Source organism: Delphinapterus leucas, chromosome 14 (genome assembly GCF_059928025.1).
Source record: "Delphinapterus leucas isolate spDelLeu-1000000601 "Yukka" chromosome 14, BTC_Dleu_Yukka2, whole genome shotgun sequence".
Taxonomy (NCBI): domain Eukaryota; kingdom Metazoa; phylum Chordata; class Mammalia; order Artiodactyla; family Monodontidae; genus Delphinapterus; species Delphinapterus leucas.
Window position 1 is genome coordinate 66,747,317 of NC_143142.1, and position 21,469 is coordinate 66,768,785.

At 49.5% G+C, this 21,469-nt stretch overlaps 1 protein-coding gene across 1 annotated transcript; it reads left to right on the forward strand.

The window, feature by feature from the left end:
• The first annotated feature begins 10,334 nt into the window (after positions 1-10,334).
• Positions 10,335-20,819, forward strand: LOC111180257 (mitogen-activated protein kinase 4). The gene is made up of 5 exons (XM_089895197.1): positions 10,335-10,590; positions 12,321-12,482; positions 17,063-17,264; positions 19,636-19,647; positions 20,067-20,819. The coding sequence occupies exons 1-5, from the start codon at positions 10,533-10,535 to the stop codon at positions 20,761-20,763; spliced, it is 1,131 nt and encodes a 376-aa protein (XP_089751323.1). The 5' UTR covers positions 10,335-10,532; the 3' UTR covers positions 20,764-20,819.
• Positions 20,820-21,469: the final 650 nt, after the last annotated feature.

Consider the following 21,469-nt stretch of genomic DNA (forward strand, 5'->3'; position numbering starts at 1 on the left):
AGCAGGGGCAGCCCTCAACAGCCATTCGGTATGAACGGAGCAGCAACCCTTCCTGCCTGCCCTGCCATCCCCCCACCCTAACGCACGCACAGAGCTATGGCTGACTGCACTCTTATTCTTTTTTCTTTTAATAGATCTTTATTGGAGTATGATTGCTTCACATTACTGTTAGTTTCTGTTGTACAACAAAGTGAATCAGCCATATGCATACACATGTCCCCATATCCCCTCCCTCTTGCCTCTCCCTCCCACCCTCCCTATCCCACCCCTCTAGGTGGTCACAAAGCACCCAGCTGATCTCCCTGTGCTATGCGGCTGCTTCCCACTAGCTATCTATTTTACATTTGGTACTGTATATATGTCCATGCCTCTCTCACTTCACCCCAGCTTCCCTCTCCCACCCTGTGTCCTCAAGTCCATTCTCTATGTCTGTATCTTTACTCCTGCACTGCAACTAGGTTCATCAGTACCAGTTTTTTTTTTTTAGATTCCATATATATGCATTAGCATACGGTATTTGTTTTTCTCTTTCTGACTTACTTCACTCTGTATGACAGACTCTAGGTCTATCCACCTCACTATAGATAACTCAGTTTTGTTTCTTTTTATGGCTGAGTCATATTCCATTGTATATCTGTGACACATCTTCTTTATCCATTCATCTGTTGATGGACACTTTGGTTGCTTCCATGTCCTGGCTATTGTAAATAGAGCTTCAGTGAACATTGTGGTACATGACTCCTTTTGAATTATGGTTTTCTCAGGGTATAGGCCCAGTAGTGGGATTGCTGGGTCATATGGTAGTTCTATTTTTAGCTATTTAAAGAAACTCCATACTGTGGTTGTATCAATTTACATTCCCACTAACAGTGCAGGAGGGTTCCCTTTTCACCACACCCTTTCCAGCATTTATTGTTTCTAGATTTTTTGATAATGGCCATTCTGACTGGCATGAGGTGATACCTCATTGTAGTTTTGATTTGCATTTCTCTAATAGTGATGTTGAGCATATTTTCATGTGCCTCTTGGCCATCCGTATGTCTTCCTTAGTGAAATGTCTATATAGGTCTTCCACCCATTTTTTAACTGGATTGTTTTTTGTTTTTTGTTTTTTGATATAGAGCTCCATGAGCTGTTTGTATAATTTGAAGATTAATCCTTTGTCTGTTGTTTCATTTGCAAATATTTTCCCCCATTCTGAGGGTTGTCTTTTTGTCTTGCTTATGCTTTTCTTTGCTGTGCAAAAGCTTTTACATTTAATTAAGTCCCATTTATTTATTTTTGTTTTTATTTCTGTCACTCTAGGAGGTGGGTCAAAAAAGATCTTGCTGTGGTTTATGTCAAAGAGTATTTCTTCCTATGTTTTCTTCTAAGAGTTTTATAGTGTCTGGTCTTACATTTAAGCCTTTAATCCATTTGGAGTTTACATTTGTGCATGGTGTTAGGTAGTGTTTTAATTTCATTCTTTTACATGTAGCTGTCCAGTTTTTCCAGCACCACTTATTGAAGAGGCTGTCTTTTCTCCATTGCATGTTCTTGCCTCCTTTGTCATAAATTAGGTGCCCATATGTGCGTGGGTTTATCTCTGGGCATTCTATCCTGTACCATTGATCTATATTTCTGTTTCTGTGCCATACTGTCTTGATTACTGTAGCTTTCTGCTATAGTCTGAAGTTGGGGAGCCCAATTCCTCCAACTCCATTTTTCTTTCTTAAGATTGCTTTGGCTATTCGAGGTCTTTTTTGTTTCCATATGAATTGTAAAATTTTTTGTTTTAATTCCGTGAAGAATGCCCTTGGTAGTTTGATAGAGATTGCATTGAATCTGTAGATTGCTTTGGGTAGTATAGTCATTTTCACAATATTGATTCTTCCAATCCAAGAACATGTATATTTCTCCATCTGTTTATGTCATCTTTGATTTCTTTCATCAGTGTTTTATAGTTTTCTGACTTCAAGTCTTTCGCCTCCTTAGACAAGTTTATTCCTAGGTATTTTATTCTTTTTGTTGCAGTGGTAAATGGAAGTGTTTCCTTAATTTCTCTTATTTTTCATTGTTGCAGTATAGGAGTGCCAGAGATTTCTGCGCATTAATTTTGTATCCTGCAACTTTACCAAATTCATTGATGAGTTCTAGTAGTTTTCTGGTGGCATGTTTAGGATTCTCTATATATAGTATCATGTCATCTGCAAACAGTGACAGTTTTACTTCTTCTTTTCCAGTTTGGATTCCTTTTACTTCTTTTTCTTCTCTGATTGCCATGGGTAGGACTGCCAAAACTATGTTGAATAAGAGTGGCGAGAGTGGACATCCTTGTTCCTGATCTTAGTGGAAATGCTTTCAGTTTTTCACCATTGAATATGATGCTTGCTGCGGGTTTGTCATATGTGGCCTTTATTATGTTGAGGTAGGTTCCCTTTATGCCCAATTTCTGGAGAGATTTTTGTCATAAATTGGTGTTGAATTTTGTCAAAAGTTTTTTCTGCATCTATTGAGATGATCATACAGTTTTTATTCCTTAATTTGTTAATGTGGTGTATCACATTGCTTGATTTGCGTATATTGAAGAATCCTTGCATCCCTGGGATAAATCCTACTTGATCATGGTGTATGATCCTTTTAATGTGTTGTTGGACTCTGTTTGCTAGTATTTTGTTCAGGAGTTTTGTATCTATGTTCATCAGTGTTATTGGTCTATAATTTTCTTTTTTTGTGATATCTTTTTCTGGTTTTGGTATCAGGGTGATGGTGGCTTCGTAGAATGAAATTGGGAGTATTTCTCACTCTGCAACTTTTTGGAAGAGTTTGAGAAGTATCGGTGTTAGCTCTCCTCTAAACGTTTGAGAGAATTCGCCTGTGAAGCCATCTGGTCCTGGACTTTTGTTTGTTGGAAGGTTTTTAATTACGGTTTCAATTTCATTACTTGTGATAGGTCTGTTTATATTTTCGAATTCTCCCTGTTTCAGTCTTGGAAGGTTATACCTTTCTAAGAATTTGTCCATTTCTTCCAGCTTGTCCATTTTATTGGCATAGAGTTGCTTGTAGTAGTCTCTTAGGATGCTTTGTATTTCTGCGGTATCTGTTGTAACTTCTCTTTCATTTCTAATTTTATTGATTTGAGTCCTCTCCCTATTTTTCCTTGATGAGTCTGGCTTAGGGTTTATCAATTTTGTTTATCTTCTCAAAGAACCAGCTTTTAGTTTTATTGATCTTTGCTATTGTTTTCTTCTTTTCTATTTCTTTTACTTCTGCTCTGACATTTATGATTTCTTTCCTTCTACCGACTTTGGGTTTTCTTTGTTCTTCTCTAGTTGTTTTAAGTGTAGGGTTAGATTGTTTATTTGAGATTTTTTTTTTCTTGAGGTGAGATTGTATTGCTATAAACTTCCCTTTTAGAACTGTTTCTGCCGCACCCCATAGGTTTTGGATTGTCATGTTTTCATTGTCATTAGTTTCTATGTTTTTTCTAATTACTTTTTTGATTTCTTCAGTGATCTCTTGGTTATTTAGTAGCACACTGTTTAGCCTCCATGTATTTGTGTTTTTTACAGTTTTTTTCCTGTAATTGATTTCCAGTCTCATAGTATTGTGGTCAGAAAAGGTGCTTGATATGACTTCAATTTTCTTAAATTTTCTGAGGCTTGATTTGTGACCCAAGATCCAATTTATCCTGGAGAATGTTCTATGTGCACTTGAGAAGAAAGTGTATTCTGCCACTTTTGGGTGGAATATTCTATAAATATAAATTAGATCTATCTGGTCTATTTTGTCATTTAAAGCTTGTGTTCCCTTATTTATTTTCTGTTTTGATGATCTGTCCATGGGTGTAAGTGGGGTGTTATAGTCCCCTACTATTATTGTGTTACTGTCAATTTCTCCTTTCATGGTTGTTAGCATTTGCCTTATGTATTGAGGTGCTCCTATGTTGGGTGCATAAACATTTATAATTATTATACCTTCTTCTTGGATTGTTCCTTTGATTATTATGTAGTGTCCCTCCTTATCTCTTATAACAATCTTTATTTTAAAGTCTATTTTATCTGATATGAGTATTGCTACTCCAGCTTTCTTTTGATTTGCAATTGCATGGAATATCTTTTTCCATCCCTTCACTTTCAGTCTGTATGTGTCCGTAGGTCTGAAGTGTCTCTTGTAGACAGTGTATATATGGGTCTTGTTTTTGTATCTATTCAGCCAGTCTGTGTCTTTTGGTTGGGGCATATAATCCATTTACATTCAAGGTTATTATTGATATGTATGTTCCTATTACCATTTTCTTAATTGTTTTGGGTTTGTTTTTGTGGTCTTTTTCTTCTCTTGTGTTTCCCACCCAGAGAAGTTTCTTTAGCATTTGTTGTAAAGCTGGTTTGGTGGTACTGAATTCTCTTAGCTTTTGCTTGTCTGAAAAGCTTTTGATTTTTCCATTGAATCTGAAAGAGATCCTTGCTGGTTAGGGTAATCTTGGTTGTAGGTTTTTCTCTTTCATCACTTTAAGTGTATCCTGCCACTCCCTTCTGGCCTAAAGAGTTTCTGCTGAAAAATCAGCTGATAACCTTATGGGAATACCTTTGTATGTTGATTTTTGTTTTTCCCTTGCTGCTTTTAATACTTTTTCTTTGAATTTAATTTTTGTTAGTTTGATTAATATGTGTCTTGGTGTCTTTCTCCTAGGGTTTATCCTGTTTGGGACTCTCTGTGCTTCCTGGACTTGGGTGACTATTTCCTTTCCCATGTTAGGGAAGTTTTCAACTATAATCTCTTCAAATATTTTCTCAGACCCTTTATTTTTCTCTTCTTCTTCTGGGACTCCTATAATTCGAATGTTGGTGTGTTCAGTGTTGTCCCAGAGGTCTCTGAGATTGTCTTTAATTCTTTGCATTTTTTTCTTCTTTAATCTGTTCCTTGGCAGTTATTTCCACCATTTTGCCTTCCAGCTCACTTATTCGTTGTACTGCCTCAGTTATTCTGCTTTGATTCCTCCTAGTGTATTTTTCATTTCAGTTATTGTGTTGTTCATCTCTGTTTGTTTGTTCTTTAGTTCTTCTAGATCTTTGTTAAACATTTCTTGTATTTTCTCAATCCATGAATCCATTCTATTTCCAAGACTCTGGATCATCTTTACTATCATTACTCTTAATTCTTTTTCAGGTAGGTTGCCTATTTCCTCTTCATTTATTTGGTCTTGTAGGTTTTTACCTTGCCCCTTCATCTGTGACATACTTTTTGTCGTCTCTTTTTTTTTTTTTTTAATGTGGGATTCTGTTCCTGTCTTACTGGTTGTTTGGCCTGAGGCTTCCAACACTGGAGTTTGTAGGCTGTTGGGTAGAGCTGGGTCTTGGTGCTGAGATAAGGACCTCTGTGAGACATCTGTCCAATGAATATTCCCTGGGGTCTGAGGTTCTCTGTTAGTCCAGTGGTTTGGACTCGGAGCTCCCATCGCAGGAGCTTTGGCCCGACCCCCGGCTCATGAACCAAGATCCCGCAATTCGTGTGGGGTGGCAAAAAAAAAAAAAAAAGAGAGAGAGAACAATAACAAAGTAAAAAATAAAATTAGACTAGGAAACTAACAGATATGTTAGAAAGAATATAAAGATAAAAATATAGATGAATCAACAACCAGAAGGTACATCAGTACCACAATAGTAAGAAAGAGGAGGAGGAAGAAGGAGAAAAAAAAAAGAAAGAAAGAAAAAAAAAAAGGCGGGGGGAGGCCTTGGCTGTGGAGGGCGAGGTCTAAGCATGGGAGAGGTTTGGTGGTGGGTGCGGCCTATGCTCAGGACCCACAGGGCTGGAAAAGGCCCTGGGGGCTGTGGGGAGTGGGGCTTAGGCTCAAGGAACAGAAGGGGCCCAGGCGTGCCCCCCACCACTGGTCTGAGAGGGCAGGGGACCTCACCTGGGAGCACAGCAGGCTTCCCAGACTCGAGTGGGCGGGGCAAACGCCCTCCTCTCCTCTCCTGCTCCTCCCGTCTGGGAGGACCCCTCCCGCCTGCCTCTGCTGTTCTCCCCTCGGCCTCCTTCCTATGCCCCCAGGACCCATGCAGCCTGAAGGGGGCTTTGGAGTGGGGGTATCGGCCTGGGAGCTCAGCAGGCTCCCCAGCCCAAATGGGCCGGGAGATCACCCTCCGCTCCTCTTCCACTCTTTCATGAGGGTCCTTCCCGCCTGCCTCTCCTGATCTCCCCAGCCTCAGGGGTGCCAATCCTGTCTGGCCTCCACTTCTCCTCCCCCTTCAGTCGCCCCGCGTCCTACCGGTTCACTTGGGGGTTCCTCCCATCTCCTTGGGCGTCAGGGTCCCCACCAGCAGCTGGCAGGCGCCCTAGTTGTGGGGAGACGCTACCTTGGCGTCTTCCCACACCCAGGGCTTTTATTCTTGGGAGAGTGTTGTCCCTATTTAAATTTGCCCTACCTCTGTGAGGTGCCAGTAGGTGCATTAAAGGGTGAAGTGGAAAGCTTATGGGATCAAGCCCTCTCCTCCAGCCTTCTGACTCCCAGACCCAAGAGATCAGGCTTGGGCCAGTGGAGGCACAGAGAAGGCAAGCTGAGCAGAGCTGAAGCCCACCCAATACAGGCTCGCCGGAGCAGCGGATGGGTACCCACCCTTCCAGGGTGAGTTTGATGGAGGCTGCTCTGAATTCCTTGGCAGGCAGCTGGGACTGAGTGTGGTTTCCTTGCTCCTTCAGCAAAGAGAATGCTCAGCTTTAATTCTACCCTCCCTCTGGATCTGTGGGGGGTCCCTAATTACTCTCCTCCTGGGGCAGCTGCTACCAGTTTATTTCCAAACACCTATAAGGCTTTCAAAGTCAGAGCCTCTCACTGGCTGGACATGACTCCAGCACAATGGGCTGGTTGGAGTAATAGCTGAAGAAGCCCAAAGTCCCCATGGTGGGGTCTAGACAGGAAACCGTGTCCACCCCTCCCAGTGGTGCCTCCGGAGTTGCCTTCTCACTGGAAACACCAAGGGACAGGCTGGCAGGAGGACTGGGACACTAGGGAAAGGGTGATTCTGGTCTTGCCTCTTACACTCAGGGGGCGACCCGAGGAGTGTCCGCTTCCCGTCTCCCCAGCGTGGTGATGAGACAACACGCCCTGCCTGTGCCCGCTGTCCCACCCACTGGTCAGCCTGCCGATGGGCGAGCCCCAGGAGAGACCATGTCTGATCACTGAAGACAGCTTCCTCTACATCCAAATGGAGCTGAAAACTATCTTCACCCTGCAGGCTCCGGCAGGAAAGCCATTTAAGGATCTCTGCTGAGCCAGTACACTTACGGATTTATGGGCCCTTCTGATAAAACTGAGTCCCCACTCCTGGGTATCTTTAAAGACTTTTTTTATTCTAGAAAATTCTGACTTTTGCCCCATCCACTCAACTAAAACTCCTCTGTTGAATTCAGATCACCAGTATTGTGTGGTGGGCCCCAGTGCCTCTCCCACTCAGACACCCAGGGCTCATCTCAGCTGAGGGCAAGACCTCCAGCCCCTCCCCGTGTCTGCCCCACAGACCCAGGAATGGAGGCTCCCCCTGCTCCAGAGACTGGCAGAAAAGCCACTGCACCTTCCCAAATTCTCCTCTGTCCTGTGGCTTCTGAAACATATCAGTAAATCCCCTGACTTGAGGGACAAGTAACTTGAGGGAAGCAGCTAGTAATTGACAAAAATCTGGCAGGTTCTTGGTTTTCATTCAAAGGTAAGGAAGAGCCAGGGGTGAACTTTCTCAGCTGTTATCATGGCCTTGCCCATAATTCTGGCCCTGGGGCAGCCTTGCCCACGCAAACATCTTTCTTTTACTTTCAGGGCAGGTGTTTCAGAAGGAAGCTCCCTGTGTCCCACTTCAGCTCCAGACTCTGCAGATAGGCAGGTGTTAATTATAGGGAACTCTGTCCCATAAAAGATTTTGCTCATTTACACATCAGAGTAAACTCACCTTAAGTCACCTCCCCTCTGGGTACTCTGCTTTAGTCTTTCTCTGACACACTCACCCTCCGACTGGAAAATAAAATCGGACCATTCTTTATTTATAAGCCACCCACCCAGATGTGAGCTTCTACAGTCTGGCTTGTCTCTTTCCTTTTTAGAATCAAACTTAAACTCCTAACAGATTGCTCTTCATACAGCAATGTGGATGAGTCCAGATGCATTATGCTAAGGGGAAGAATTCAGACTCAAAAGGCCACACGCTGTGATTCCATTTATATGACGTTCGCTCTGCACAAGCAAAACTAAAGGGATGGAAAACAGTGGTTTCTAGGGAACTGGGGCTCGGGGGTGACCAGAAGGGGGCACGAGGGAATTGTGTGAGCTGATGGAATTGTATGTCTCTTGATTATGATGGTGGTTACATGATTCTACACTTTGTCAAAACCCATACTATACCCTAAAAAGAGTGAATTTTACTGTTTATAAATTATACTTCAATAAACCTGACTTAAAAAAAAATTACTGGGCCTCCCTGGTGGCGCAGTGCTTGGGAGTCCGCCTGCCGATGCAGGGGACACGGGTTCGTGCCCCGGTCCGGGAAGATCCCACATGCCGCGGAGCGGCTGGGCCCGTGAGCCATGGCCGCTGAGCCTGTGCGTCCGGAGCCTGTGCTCCGCGACGGGAGAGGCCACAACAGTGAGAGGCTGGCGTACCACAAAAAAAAAAAAAAAAATTACTTACACTTGCCAGTCCTTTCTGGAAGAAGGCAAGGCATAAGGCAAAAGCTGACAACTTTTCTAAACTCCTCATCCACCATTGAAAGTGGGAACTGGATCTCTCCATAAAATCAGGTCTGTTAAAGAAGGGGATACGTGGTTCCTCCAGAAGGTGCCCCATTTTGAAGGGGCTCAGACCATGTGAGATGTTCCTTACTCATCCATCCATCTGTGTTCATTGGACATTTCCTAGGAGGCAGACTCGGCAGTAGGCAATGCAGAAATGGCTGTGAAACAAGATACAGCCTCTGCCCATGAGGGCAGAGTCTAGTGGTCTAGTGGTCCTGGGGGTGGGGTGGGTGAAGGTGGAACTGCAGAGAAGTAAAGAAACAGTAACAAGACAGGGATCATGGAGCTCCTAGGAAGGGGCATTCAACCTCATCCCAGGGAATTGGGAAGCTTCTGAGAGGAAGCAGGCCTGAGTGTGAGTTAGCCAGGAAGGACAGTGGGTGTGAGGGACACCCATCCCTGGAAAGTACACATGCAAAGGCCCAAAGGACAGAGAAAGGGGGCATATTTTAAAAATTATAAGGAGCTCATTTTGGAGCATCGAGGCTGGGGAATGGGTATACCTTAGTCTTTTCTTCCTTCCTTCCACCAGTCTGAGGACCTGCTCTAAAGAAATACGTGCCACAGAGGAGAGAAAACTGCTGTAACTCAGGGCTCTCAGGTTTAAAACATAATAAATCTTTGCACAACAAGTGACGAGATTTCAGATTAATTGATCAAAAGCTCCTGGGTACTTGGGTCTCCTAACGTTTCATCTGCTTTTAACCTAGGTCTGTGATACTTTTTACATAAGCAAAAAGGAAAATTAGATGCTAAATTGGAAATTACAACAGCAAATAACAAAACCGTCCCTAGAATTTCTCACTGGATCCCCCTGGTGCTAATTATCTGACCTTGACCACCAAATAGGTCTATTTTTTTCAATTTAGAGAGACAGTTCCATGTAATTCAACAGACATTTCCCAGATTCCACTGTTGGGCCAGCTTTGTGAATTACATAGAGAACAAGCTCCGAATTGCCTGGCTATACTTCCCTATCTGTGCTAAAGCACCTATGCTGTCACTATATCCCGTAGTGAGGGATTCCGCTCCAGACCGCACATTGAGCAGTGGCTGAAATCAGCTAGAACATCTATCCCCCCAAAGACACTCTGTAGAACTCCCAGAATCCTCTGGGCCAACCAAAGCTGTGTCCACTCTGCCTTTTAGGGCTGCTTCCAAAAGCCCTTCACCCGCACCCATTATGAAGCTGGCCTCGTCCATTCCCAGCAGGGGCTTGGCGTCTGACATCACGGCAGAATTAATTTAATCAAGCAACTGGCTTGATTTAAATTTTACAGCTCTTTCTGACGTTCAGCCACTGAATAAACCAAATTCCACTGTCTCATCATTACTCTGTTGATGGTGATAACAAACTCAAGTATGGCTCCTACTTCTCCATCTTCTTACTAGATGAGGGTAGAGTGCTACGCGTCATTACATCAAGATGGGCTGGGAAAGCACTGCTTCTTAAATAGTGTCATCCTGGATCCCTTTCCACAGAAGAGAACTCCAGGGCCTCATAAGATTCCCCCACCAAAGCCTCTGAGCCCCACAACGCTGCCTAAACCCCTCTAACCAGATGATCAATGGGAAAGGATGGAGAGTGAAAGGGGTCTTGTCTCCCTGGGAAGGGAAAGGAGGAGAGGCATGTGAGGGGGGGTGTCTACAAATGACTGATTACTGGAAGCCTGGATTTTGTCTTCCAGGGTTACCTGTCAGAAGGGTTGGTAACGAAATGGTACCGCTCACCACGCCTGCTCCTCTCCCCTAACAACTACACCAAAGCCATTGACATGTGGGCCGCTGGCTGCATCCTGGCAGAGATGCTCACGGGGAGGATGCTCTTTGCTGGTAAGCTGCTACCCAGGCACCTTCCTTCTCCTCTGCTGTAGCTCAATAAAAGGGGAAAACAGGGCTTCCCTGATGGCGCAGCGGTTGAGAGTCCGCCTGCCGATGCAGGGGACACGGGTTCGTGCCCAGGTCTGGGAAGATCCCACGTGCCGCGGAGCGGCTGGGCCCGTGAGCCCTGGCTGCTGAGCCTGCGCGTCCGGAGCCTGTGCTCAGCAACGGGAGAGGCCGCAGGGGTGAGAGGCCCGCGTACCGCAAAAAAAAAAAAAAAGCCGGAGGGGGGGAAACACATGTTAATCACAAACATGCTAGTCTTTCTCTTTGACGTTACCTCCGCAGCTTTTACGGCACCACTTGGAGCACCTGATTATCAACCATTTCAGGCAAAATACTGGAGAGGCTAAAAAAAAGCCTTTTGAGCACAGAACTTTCAAAATCGATAATCGTGTATATTCAAACACCTTGAGACTGACCCCTGAAAACACCCGTCCTACATTTTCAGCCCCTTCCTCTCCTCTCCCTGCCACTGTGAGAGGTCGGTCTGGAGTGCTCATTTGGAGAGGGGACCGCACAAGTCTCCCAGAGTCTCTGAACTGAGCCTACATGAGCCCACCGCAGGGAGAGGCCAAGGGACTCGTTCAGAGCAGATGCTGATCCATAGGCACTTTCTGGGTCAGCGCTCACAGCATCCACAAGTGCTTAGTGCCGCACAGGGCATCGCGGGGGACACGGAAGAGCCCCGCCCTTGGCTACCAGCTTCTGGAAGACTGGGACCCCATGGGAATCGGTGGTAAGGGGGGGGAGCTCTGTGCAGCTGGGTGAGTCAGGGGCACTTCTTAAGGAAGATGGGGCCTGGTTGGATTTAACCTGGTAGAGGTAAATGGCAAGGCTACTCGTGCCAAAAGGGAAAATGGAGGAACTGGAGGTAAGAACAGCCTGGAAGTCAGAGGGGGCGGCAAGGATTCAGACCTGACCCATCCCAGCAGTGTCAAAGCTCTGAAGCAGCATCCGTGATGGCCTAAGCGTAGAAGAGGAGTTGAGCTTCCAAGATGCACAAAGCCCGAAGCTTCTTACGGATGAGGATGGTATTCCTGGAGATTACACTCCATTTATGGAGACGACACTCCATAAATAATCATTTGTTGAATGAATGAATAAGTGAATGAGTGCTTGAATGCTCGACTCCATCCTATCCCACAGACCTGGCACAGTCTGTCTTCCTCCCTCCGCCCAAAGGAGCACAGAGGCAGTGTGCTCATGACACGTCCCAAGCTTAATTTGTTCTTCCTGACTTTTTTTCCTCCTAATGGAAATCCAAAAGGTAAGACTCATTCCTAGCCTTAAAATCACTTCCTTCCCCAGCCCAGTAAAGGACGTGCACAGAGGCATATGGGAAAGAGCATTTGGAAAGACTTGGGCCAGGCTGCTCCCGTCACTTTAGCGATGGCTGACTCAGGCTATATGAGACTGGTCCATTCCAGAGGCACAGAATGCTAGGGGAACGGATGGGGCCCCAGAGACTACCCCTTCTTTCTACATTTGACCAAGCCCCAGAGATGGCAAGCAACTTGCCCACAGTCACACAGCAAGTTAGTGGCAGAGTGAACTCAGGTTCCCTGGCTCCCAGCCCAGCTCTGGTCCCCCTGCCCCAGGGTCGTAGAGCGGCCCGGGAGCTTCCACACACGCCAGCCACGTGGGCAGCATGCTCAACCATCTGGTGTTTACCTCCCCAGGGGCTCACGAGCTGGAGCAGATGCAGCTCATCCTGGAGACCATCCCTGTGATCCGGGAGGAAGACAAGGACGAGCTGCTCAAGGTGATGCCTTCCTTCGTCAGCAGCGCCTGGGAGGTGAAGAGGCCACTGCGCAAGCTGCTCCCTGAAGTGAACAGCGAAGGTACCAGAGTCCAACGGCCAAGCCAGCACCTGGAGGCAGCACTCTGGTTTCACCCTGGGGGGCTGGGGCAGGCAGTCTCTTCCAAAAGGAACAAACAGAGTCCCTAGACACAGAAGCTGGGGACCCCTGGCAGCGGGCATTTGCCCTCGCTACTTCCAGACTGAGTTCGGCCATCAGGCCACCCTCAGGGCGGTCACAGCTGGTCCTCCACACTCTACCCCTGATTTTGCTTCCTTTTCCTTCTTCCTCACTTGCCTCCCTCCCTCTCTTCCATCTCCCTTTATTTTTCCCTCTGTAAGGCATGGTATGGCTTGATCGGCTTCAAAGCCAGACCCAGGCTGAGTTCCCAGTTCCACCAGTGACTAGCTCTTTGGCCTTGGGCAAGTTTCTTAACTTCTCTGCATCTCAGTTTCCTTAACTGTAAAATGGATGTAATAATACATGACACACAGGGTCACTGTGACAAGTAAGTAAAACAGAATTTGTAAAGCCCTTAGCATAGGACAGTTGCTCCATCACCTGAGATGTTACATTGCCACCAGCCTTCTACCTGCTAGAGGCTCCCTTAGGAAACCCCTATATCAGGTAGGATATGGTTTTGCCAATTGTAAAAGAAACCCAGATCATCAACAGCTTAAATAACATGTATTTCTTATTTAAGAAAAAAGAAGTTAAGTTTATTTCTCTCTTATATAATAATCCAAAGTAGATAGTCTAGGGCCAATGTGGTAGACCTGCTCTACCAGGGCCCAAGCCCCTTCTGTCTTGTATTTCTGCCACCTTAGGGTGTTGCCCTTACCAGCTGGGGGAAGGCGGGGAAGGAGGGCAGTTCCCTTGACTTAACCTCACCTCCATTCGTGTCCTGTTGGCCAGAACTTAGTCACATGGTCCCACCTCGCTGCAGTGAGGCTGGGAAGTGGACACTTACCCCATTGCCACTCTGTGTCCATTACTATGAAAGAGGAGAACAGACATGGGGTACAGCTGTCTCTGCCACGCTCCTCCCCATCAAGAAACCAAGAACTTGGACTAACAATTCCTCTGGCCATGATCCCCATTCAATCTGTCTCAGTTTCCCCATCTTTAAGGGAGGGGGCAATCTGATTCCCCACAAATTAAGGCTCAGCCCATCCACATTTACTTTGATTCCTAGGCCTCTGTAGAAATCCCACCATGTGACACAAGGTTCAGAATTCTCAGGAATTCTGGATGAGGGATGTGTCACCCATGTCCCCATCCCCCAAACCACCACACGCACAGCAGTCCCTCGGTGACTTGGCTCTGAGTGTGATGGGCCTGTCTCGCAGAGATCAGAGACATAAGTGATGGTCTAGCTGGGAAGATGGAGTACACGTCAGAGATGAGCAGATGAAGGAACACATCCTAAGGGGCTATCGAGAGCTCTGGGTATTTGGGGAGGGGAAGAGAGCCACCAAGCACTGAGAGGGATGAAGAACCGGCCTGGAGGACTGGTGAGGGCTCAGATCAGCGGGAAACTGACTGTAGGAAGTGAAGCTGGATAGGTGAGAAGGGCCAAGAGACTGCAGGGCTCTGAATACCCAGCGGACGTGTACAGACTTGATCCCGTAGCCGAACAGATGTTCACGAAAGCTTCACCCTCCCAATGTGCCAGCTTCAACCACAATTCTCTTGTCTGCCACTGGGCTTGAAAAGTGGCCCCAATCAGCCTGGCCTCAGGGTAATGAGGTATGGCTGAAATGAAACTTCAGTGGGAGAAAGGGTATCACGCGCACCTGTCCCTAAGAGTCAGTTGGTGACCCTCGGTTTGTCCTGGATTGTCCATTTGAGGCCCCGTAGGCCTGGGAAGAGGTGGGAGTGCTCTCTGGCTGTCACCCTCAGAGGCCCGATGGACATAGTCTGGGTGGACTGTATCTATCCCTCAGCAGCCGAGAGAGCCGTCACACCACAGGCTCAGGACAAGGGAGCAGGCCTGAGACCACGCCAGGGCGTTCACTTCTGAGCTCCACTTACAAGAAGAAACTATATCACAAATGACAGAGCTGATGAGAAAATCTAATATACAAAACAGGGAAAGGAGTCCTCTGGGTGCAGCAGGGGTGAGGGGTGAGGGGCCCTGCCCACCTGCCTCTTGATCTCCAGAGACGCCCCTGAGAATCCTTCCTGAGGATCCCTGGGGCTCTGAGAAGTCCAGCTGGGAATCCACTGGGGCCACAGAGAGGTGACACAATTGTACAGAAGCCTCATTATATTAGAAGCACTAAAGAAAACATGTGGGAGGTTGAACTTAGAGAAAAGGAGTCGGTGGAGGCGGGGCGGTGTGGTTATGAGTTAAGGTGAAGCCAGTGCTGTAGCCGATAAACCTGAAGTCTCTGTGGCTTACCCGCTAGCAGTGTATTCACTGCTCAACTCAAGTTCAGACAGAGTGGGGGAACCTGGGGGCCGCGCCTGGGATGCTGGCCATGTGACATCTTCAATCGTAACTTTCAAGGCTCCCCACTACCCGCAGGGCACCAACTTCCGGCCGAAGACAGGGGAAGGGAGAGCAGACGCTCCTGCAGGAGGTTTCTATGGGTCTGGCCTGGAAGCGGGGTACACACATCATTTCCAGCCCCTTCCCATTGGCCCCAGTCACACGGCCACACCGAACTGCGGGGGAGGCGAGGAGATGTAGGCCAGTTGTGTGCCAGGAGGACAGGAGGCTTGCGTGGGACATGACTGCTGCCTTGAGACATGATGGGAACAGTCATGGGGAAGAGAGAGCACGCTGGCATGGGGCGACCAGAGAGGGCAGAGCGAGGCTCAAGGGTAGGAGCTAAAGAGGCAGATTTAGGTTTGCTATAAGGCAGGATTTTCTAACACTTGGGCTTCCCAGAAGTGTCTGGGCACCTGCTGGAGGACCAGCTGTCAGAGAGAGGGAAGGGGAGATTCTCATCCTTACTAGAGTCAGTGAAGCGGCCTTCGGGGCTGGCATTTTCCAACATCAGGGTTCGCTGGGTCTTTCTTAATACTGATGATAATGGTGATCATGCCTGCCAACGTTTAGAGCCCCAACTCTCTCACTTCCTTGTCAAAAGGTTCAGGGTAGTAGGTGGGGCCGAGTGAGGGGCTGGGAGCCCAAAGAAGGAAAGACTTGCCCAGCCTGGAGCTGGGCAGTGGCAGAGCTGGGCCCTGCACTGCCTGATTCTTCCCAGTCCTGGGAACCTGTGAGGCCGATTCTCTTTCAGGTCTGCAGCCCTGGGCGCAGAAGCATGCCCTGAGCCCCAGAGCACTGGGGAGGGATCAGAGTTACTGCTGCTTAACTGATCTTTCAGTCTAGGATTATGGAACAGAACTGCATCCTCCTGGGAGACCAGTGACCTTCAGAATCCATCGATTTCCTGAATCACTGATGAATTTTTCCGCAGAGAGGTTCAGGGCTGGTGTGAGGGGCAGGGTAATGGTGCAGGCTGAGGCCCACCCGGGAGCCCCTCAGAGGGCACAGAAGCCTGGCCCTGAGCTCAGCTGCTTTCCTCCTTTTCCATGTGGGCTGTAACATGATTAGCCAAGCCATGATTTAAGTGGAGCCTCCAGGGCTGAGAAGGAATACAAACCTCCAGACTGGACTTGCCCTGAGATAACCCGGGGCTGAGCTCACAGGGCAGACAGGTGTCCCTATCCCCGCTCAGGACAAAGGGCACCTGTGAGCGGAGGTGATGTTCAGCCAGTGCACACCCACAACGCCCTACAGGTTGCGGCCATCTTGATATACCTTCATGCTGGTTGGCAAATAGCCACCGCACAGGGCTCCTGAGTGTCCGTTTCCACACCCAGGTTCAGCTGCCAGGTCCTCCCCTTGATCTAGCCACTGAAGGGTTACTGCCTGGCACAGCATGGGGGCTTCAGCCCAGAGGATAAATATTTTGAAGATGGCCTTTATTTGTCAAACCTCCAGGGGCAACATATGGTAGAAAGGGCTCTGGACTTAGGAGCCCTGGGCTGTCAGGCTCTGTCCCACCCGCCTAGCTCCACGGCGACCATTCTCACTGAGGCTTTTTGCTGCTGGGTCCTCCACCCACTCCAGCAGCACTCAACCCATGACAAATGAGAGTGGGGATGGAGATACCCCAGCTTCCCCCGCCCCCAAAGTGGGACCATCTCTGAGGTTTGTCCCGTGCTGTCTCTTGGAGGACCCAGTGGAACAGAGCCCCAGGGGCTCTCAGCAGGAACTGTTCATTGGCACATCCTCTACTGGCTTCTTCCCCATTGCCCTACCGGTGCTTCCTGGCATCACTGCCACATAAACTACCTCCACCCCATTCCTTGTCTCTGGGGAAATCCAGCCTAAGGCAGAGTTCTAGCCCTGGACCTCCTGTAACCAACGGTGGCCTTGAGTCACTGTACCCCTCTGGACCTCTATTAATTCATTAGCGAAGTCAAAAAGCAGCGTCTGCTCTGAATTTGTCCCTGGATTGTGGTGAGGATCCTGAGAAAGGAAACATCCGAAGCCTTTTTACAAATGGAAAAGTACAAACACTAGGGGGTGTCCCCACGCTGAGGAGTCTTATTCTCAGCTTGGCAAGGGCACAAATGGCCTTCCTGTCCTGCTCTGCTCTCCACAGCCATCGACTTTCTGGAGAAGATCCTGACCTTTAACCCCATGGATCGCCTGACCGCCGAGATGGGGCTGCAGCATCCCTACATGAGCCCGTACGCTTGCCCCGAGGACGAGCCCACCTCGCAGCACCCCTTCCGCATAGAGGATGAGATTGACGACATCCTGCTGATGGCTGCCAACCAGAGCCAGCTCTCCAACTGGGACAGGTGCGGTTCCAGCCCTGGAGTCTGGAACCCACATTCCCGTCCTCTCATTTCTATTTGCCTCTGATCCTCCATGACCTTTCCTTCTGTCTCCCAAGTTCTATAGCCCATAGGGTGCTTTCCCCAGCTTAGCCTCCTGCCTTTCTCTCCTGTCCCCAGACATTCCTGGTAGATGACCAGCTATGTCCTGCATGCGTGGTCGGGGCCTGCCTTTGTGCAACACCGGTCACCACCAGCTTTCCAACCCACCCCAAGTGTACTGCACACAGGGCTCAATACAATGTTGGGCAAGCATTTAATGAGCACCCACAGCCAGAGCTCACGTCTAGTAGGCTGGGAATTTGCCCCAGAAAAGCAAAATGCAGCAACGCAAGACAAGAAAACAATGTGACATTTACCACCACACAACACCTTCATGCCGTTCACATCATTTGCACCTCCTGAGATGCCAGTAGAGGGGCACCAATATTATTATTGCTCATTGACACACGAGGAAGCCACAGCTCAGAGAGGTTAGAGATTGGCATTGTGTCACACACCTAATTCCTGGCCTATGTGGGGCCCTCCCCAATCTGCACCCATGTCAGACACTGCTAAGCAATCACAGGACTCTTCCCTGCTAAACTGAGCCGGGCCTCAGAATCCTTCTCAACACAGTGTGCCCGGAGGTCACTGCCAATGAATCAGAGTTGGATAGAAGATACAGTTTTTGACAATCTCCGCATAAGCACACGATGATCTCTTAGGTCCCTTCCTGTTCTGATGTTCCTAGATCAGGCACCTAAACATTTGGGCATGACCATCTGCTAATTCTGGAAGGAAGCACTGGTAGCCGCTCGGTTTAGAAATAGAAGTCGAGGGCTTAGAAGCTCGGACTCCAAGGGGGCCTAAGTGGGAGCGCTGCTGTTGCGAGAATGTGACAGCTAGTTACGTAAGTGACAGATAAGCAGTTTCTCCTTTTCAGTCATTTGACAGATGACGGGTTTCAGATTAAGGAGGCTCCGAGGGAGGGTCAGGGCAACGTTGCTATTTCGGGACAGGTTTGTTGGTTTGTTGTTGTTGTTATCAAGAGTTGCCAGCACATAGAGATTAATGAAGACTCTCTCCTCTGCCACCCCCATGCTAGCGCTGCCCTTGACTGTGGTTCCTGCAGCCCCTCGTCCTCCACTCCACAGCACCTGGGGGCACGGAGCATTGGCTCTGCAGGATTTGTCCTCTGCTTATCATGGCTATGGCATGGCGTTGGTGTCAGGAAGACTGTAGCAGGGTTTCTTTGGCCCCTGCCCATCAACTCTGACCACTTCTAAACCTGGTGCCCCTCTGCTCCCGACCCTTCCCATCACACCTGCATGAGGAAGGCGGACGACAAAGGCAATGGCAAACCCCTTCCCACAGGCCCTGCTGCTTCGGGCAAACTGCTTACCTCTGAACGCTAGTGTCCTCATCTATGAAGCAGGTGGTAGCACTCACTCCACAGGGTTGCCTGGAGACTGCAGACACCTTACACCTGGCCCTTGGCGTGTAGCAGCCAATGGTGACGGGCTTCACAAGTTCTTCCTCCTAGAAATCCCTGCAATTTCAAGGACCCTCATGGGAGGAGGCAGTGTTCACCTCTAGGAGTGACTCCTACCTTAATGGCATCACTGGGAGGGTGGGGAGAACTGGGACCTTCCTGTGCCTCGCAAACCACAAGGCGTGGACTGCAGCTGCCCGCCTGCCCGGTCACACAGCCAAACCTGCCTGTCCTTGGTTTTTCCTGTGTGAGCCCTAGGCCTCCTGTTCTGGGAGCGGCTGGCTGCTGCCTGAGGCTTCCCCTGGGCTCCCTGCCTCTCCCCGCCCCCTCAATTCTGCATAGGACACCTGGCACAGGGAGGGAGGGCTCAGCCCAAGCTGATGGCCTGCCCACCTGCCCTTCATCTGCTCTTGGCTAGCAGACATGGCTCTTCAGGGCCGCAGGACAGTTGACGGAGGGCAGAATTCCAAGGATCTCTGGCCTCTCCTGAGGGTGTCTGTAATCTTTCAGTACGCCCTGCCTGCTCAGCATCTACGCAAGGTGCTGCAGGGCCTCCAGCCAGATCCACTATGGCAGGGGTTCTTAGCCCTGGCTGGAACTTAGAAACACCTGGGGAGGTTTGACAACCACGCAGATGCTGGGCCCCTCCCTGGACCTCCTGAATCAGCATTGGAGATGCGGGGCAGGCATGGAATTCTATTTTTAATCCCCCCCACAAGTGATTCTAATCTGAGCCAAGGCTGTGAAGCCCTCATTAGGGCCCTGCTACTCGAAGTGTGGGCCAGGGACCAGCAGAATCAGCATCACTGGCAGCCTGTTAGAAATGCAGACTCTCAGACCCTGCCTCATCTACTGGATCAGCTGTTCAACAAGGTCCCCAGGTGATTTGTGTGCACATCAAAGTTTGAGGAGTACTGCACAGGTGCATCCACTAGAAAGTACCCTTACATGAGGAGAGGGATTTTGTTTTGTTCCCTGCTGTGTCCGCTAATGCTCAGAACACCGCCTGGCACATAGGAGGTGCTCAAGAAATATCTGTAGGATATTCAATGAATACAAAAGGATACAAGAGTTAAGCCGGGCAATCAGTCCTTCTGCCTGAGCCCTGGAGGTTCACCATTACTTTGTCCCATCACCCTCCCACCTTGGGAGGTGAGGGAAGGAGCTGGAGGGACTGGGAAGGAATGGAAAGCCGGCCTGTGGGTGGCAGACAGGGATCAGGGGGGTTGGCTCCCTCCACAAGGCCAACCAGGTTGGAAGGGTCCAATCACCATCCTGGCTTACCTTTGCAGGTACCCTGTGAGCCTGTCGTCGGACCTGGAGTGGCGGCCCGACAGGTACCAGGACACGAGCGAGGTGCAGCTCGACCCGCGCGCGGGCTCGGCGCCGCTGGCGGAGGACGTGCAGGTGGACCCGCGCAAGGACTCGCAGAGCAGCTCGGAGCGCTTCCTGGAGCAGTCGCACTCGTCCATGGAGCGCGCCTTCGAGGCCGACTACGGGCGCTCCTGCGACTACAAGGTGGGGTCGCCGTCCTACCTGGACAAGCTGCTGTGGCGCGACAACAAGCCGCACCACTACTCGGAGCCCAAGCTCATCCTGGACCTGTCGCACTGGAAGCAGGCGGCCGGGGCGCCCCCCACCGCCGCCGTGGCGGCGGACGCGGGGCCGCGCGACGAAGAGCCGGCCAGCCTCTTCCTGGAGATCGCGCAGTGGGTCCAGAGCACGCAGGGCGTCCCCGAGCGCGCCAGCCCGCCCCCCGACGGCCCCGAGCGCCGCCTGTCGGCCTCCCCACCCGGCCGTCCGGCCCCCATCGACGGGGGCGCCAGCCCCCAGTTCGACCTGGATGTGTTCATCTCCCGCGCCCTGAAGCTCTGCACCAAGCCCGAGGACCTGCCGGACAGTAAACTGGGCGACCTCAACGGCGCCTGCATATCCGAGCACCCTGGCGATCTCGTGCAGACTGAGGCCTTCTCCAAAGAAAGGTGGTGAGGGCGGCGGAGGGGTGCTCCAGGCCATCCCGAAGACCGCCTCCCTGGCATCTCCACCACCCCTGCCGCCCCTCTCTGCTGCCTTGGGGTTAGCAGAACACAGGAAGGATCCGAGGAGCGAGAGGAACATCCATTTCTTAAACTGCCTTAATAACTAGCCTTTAACCTCTGGGAGTGGGTTTGAACAGGAGCCGAGATTGGGGGTTGATCATTTTCCCAGTGAGGACGAGGCCCCTGTGCTTTGATAAGTGGCGGTGTACAGGGCAGAAGTGTGTCTTAGCAGTCTGCAGGCCCCACCTGGGTGGCTGTGTGCAGTGGAACCTTGTAGGCAGAGTGTTAGAACCACCTGGCCCAACTAGCCTCAGCTGACAGATGTGGAAGGACAGTGAGGCCCAGAGAAGCAAAGTGACTCTAAGTTCAGGGCCTAGTCAGTGTCAGGGAAAGCCTTGAACCCCAGGCCCCTGGCCCCCAGGCCAGTGTCTGTCCACTAAACAGTGTCTTCCTCTACTGGCGTCACTCTGCCTTTTCGCTCAGAAAACTTGGTTCAAGATGTTTCTTCCCTGTCCATTACCATCTGACCCATTCTACGTGCTTTTACTCAGAGCAATGCCCCTTGAACTCTGAAACTGGAAACTGAGCCAGCTTCTTTCCCCTAGTCACCAAGCATCTTTTTTTCTGGCTCCTCAAGTACGTAAATATTCCCATCT

Bases quoted from the DNA above. Each gene is read 5' to 3' on its own strand.
- LOC111180257 (XM_089895197.1), top strand. From the start codon at position 10,533: ATGTGGGCCGCTGGCTGCATCCTGGCAGAGATGCTCACGGGGAGGATG. The intron at 10,591-12,320 runs GTAAGCTGCTAC...TTACCTCCCCAG, and splicing joins GGGGAGGATGCTCTTTGCTG to GGGCTCACGAGCTGGAGCAG. The intron at 12,483-17,062 runs GTACCAGAGTCC...TGCTCTCCACAG, and splicing joins CCCTGAAGTGAACAGCGAAG to CCATCGACTTTCTGGAGAAG.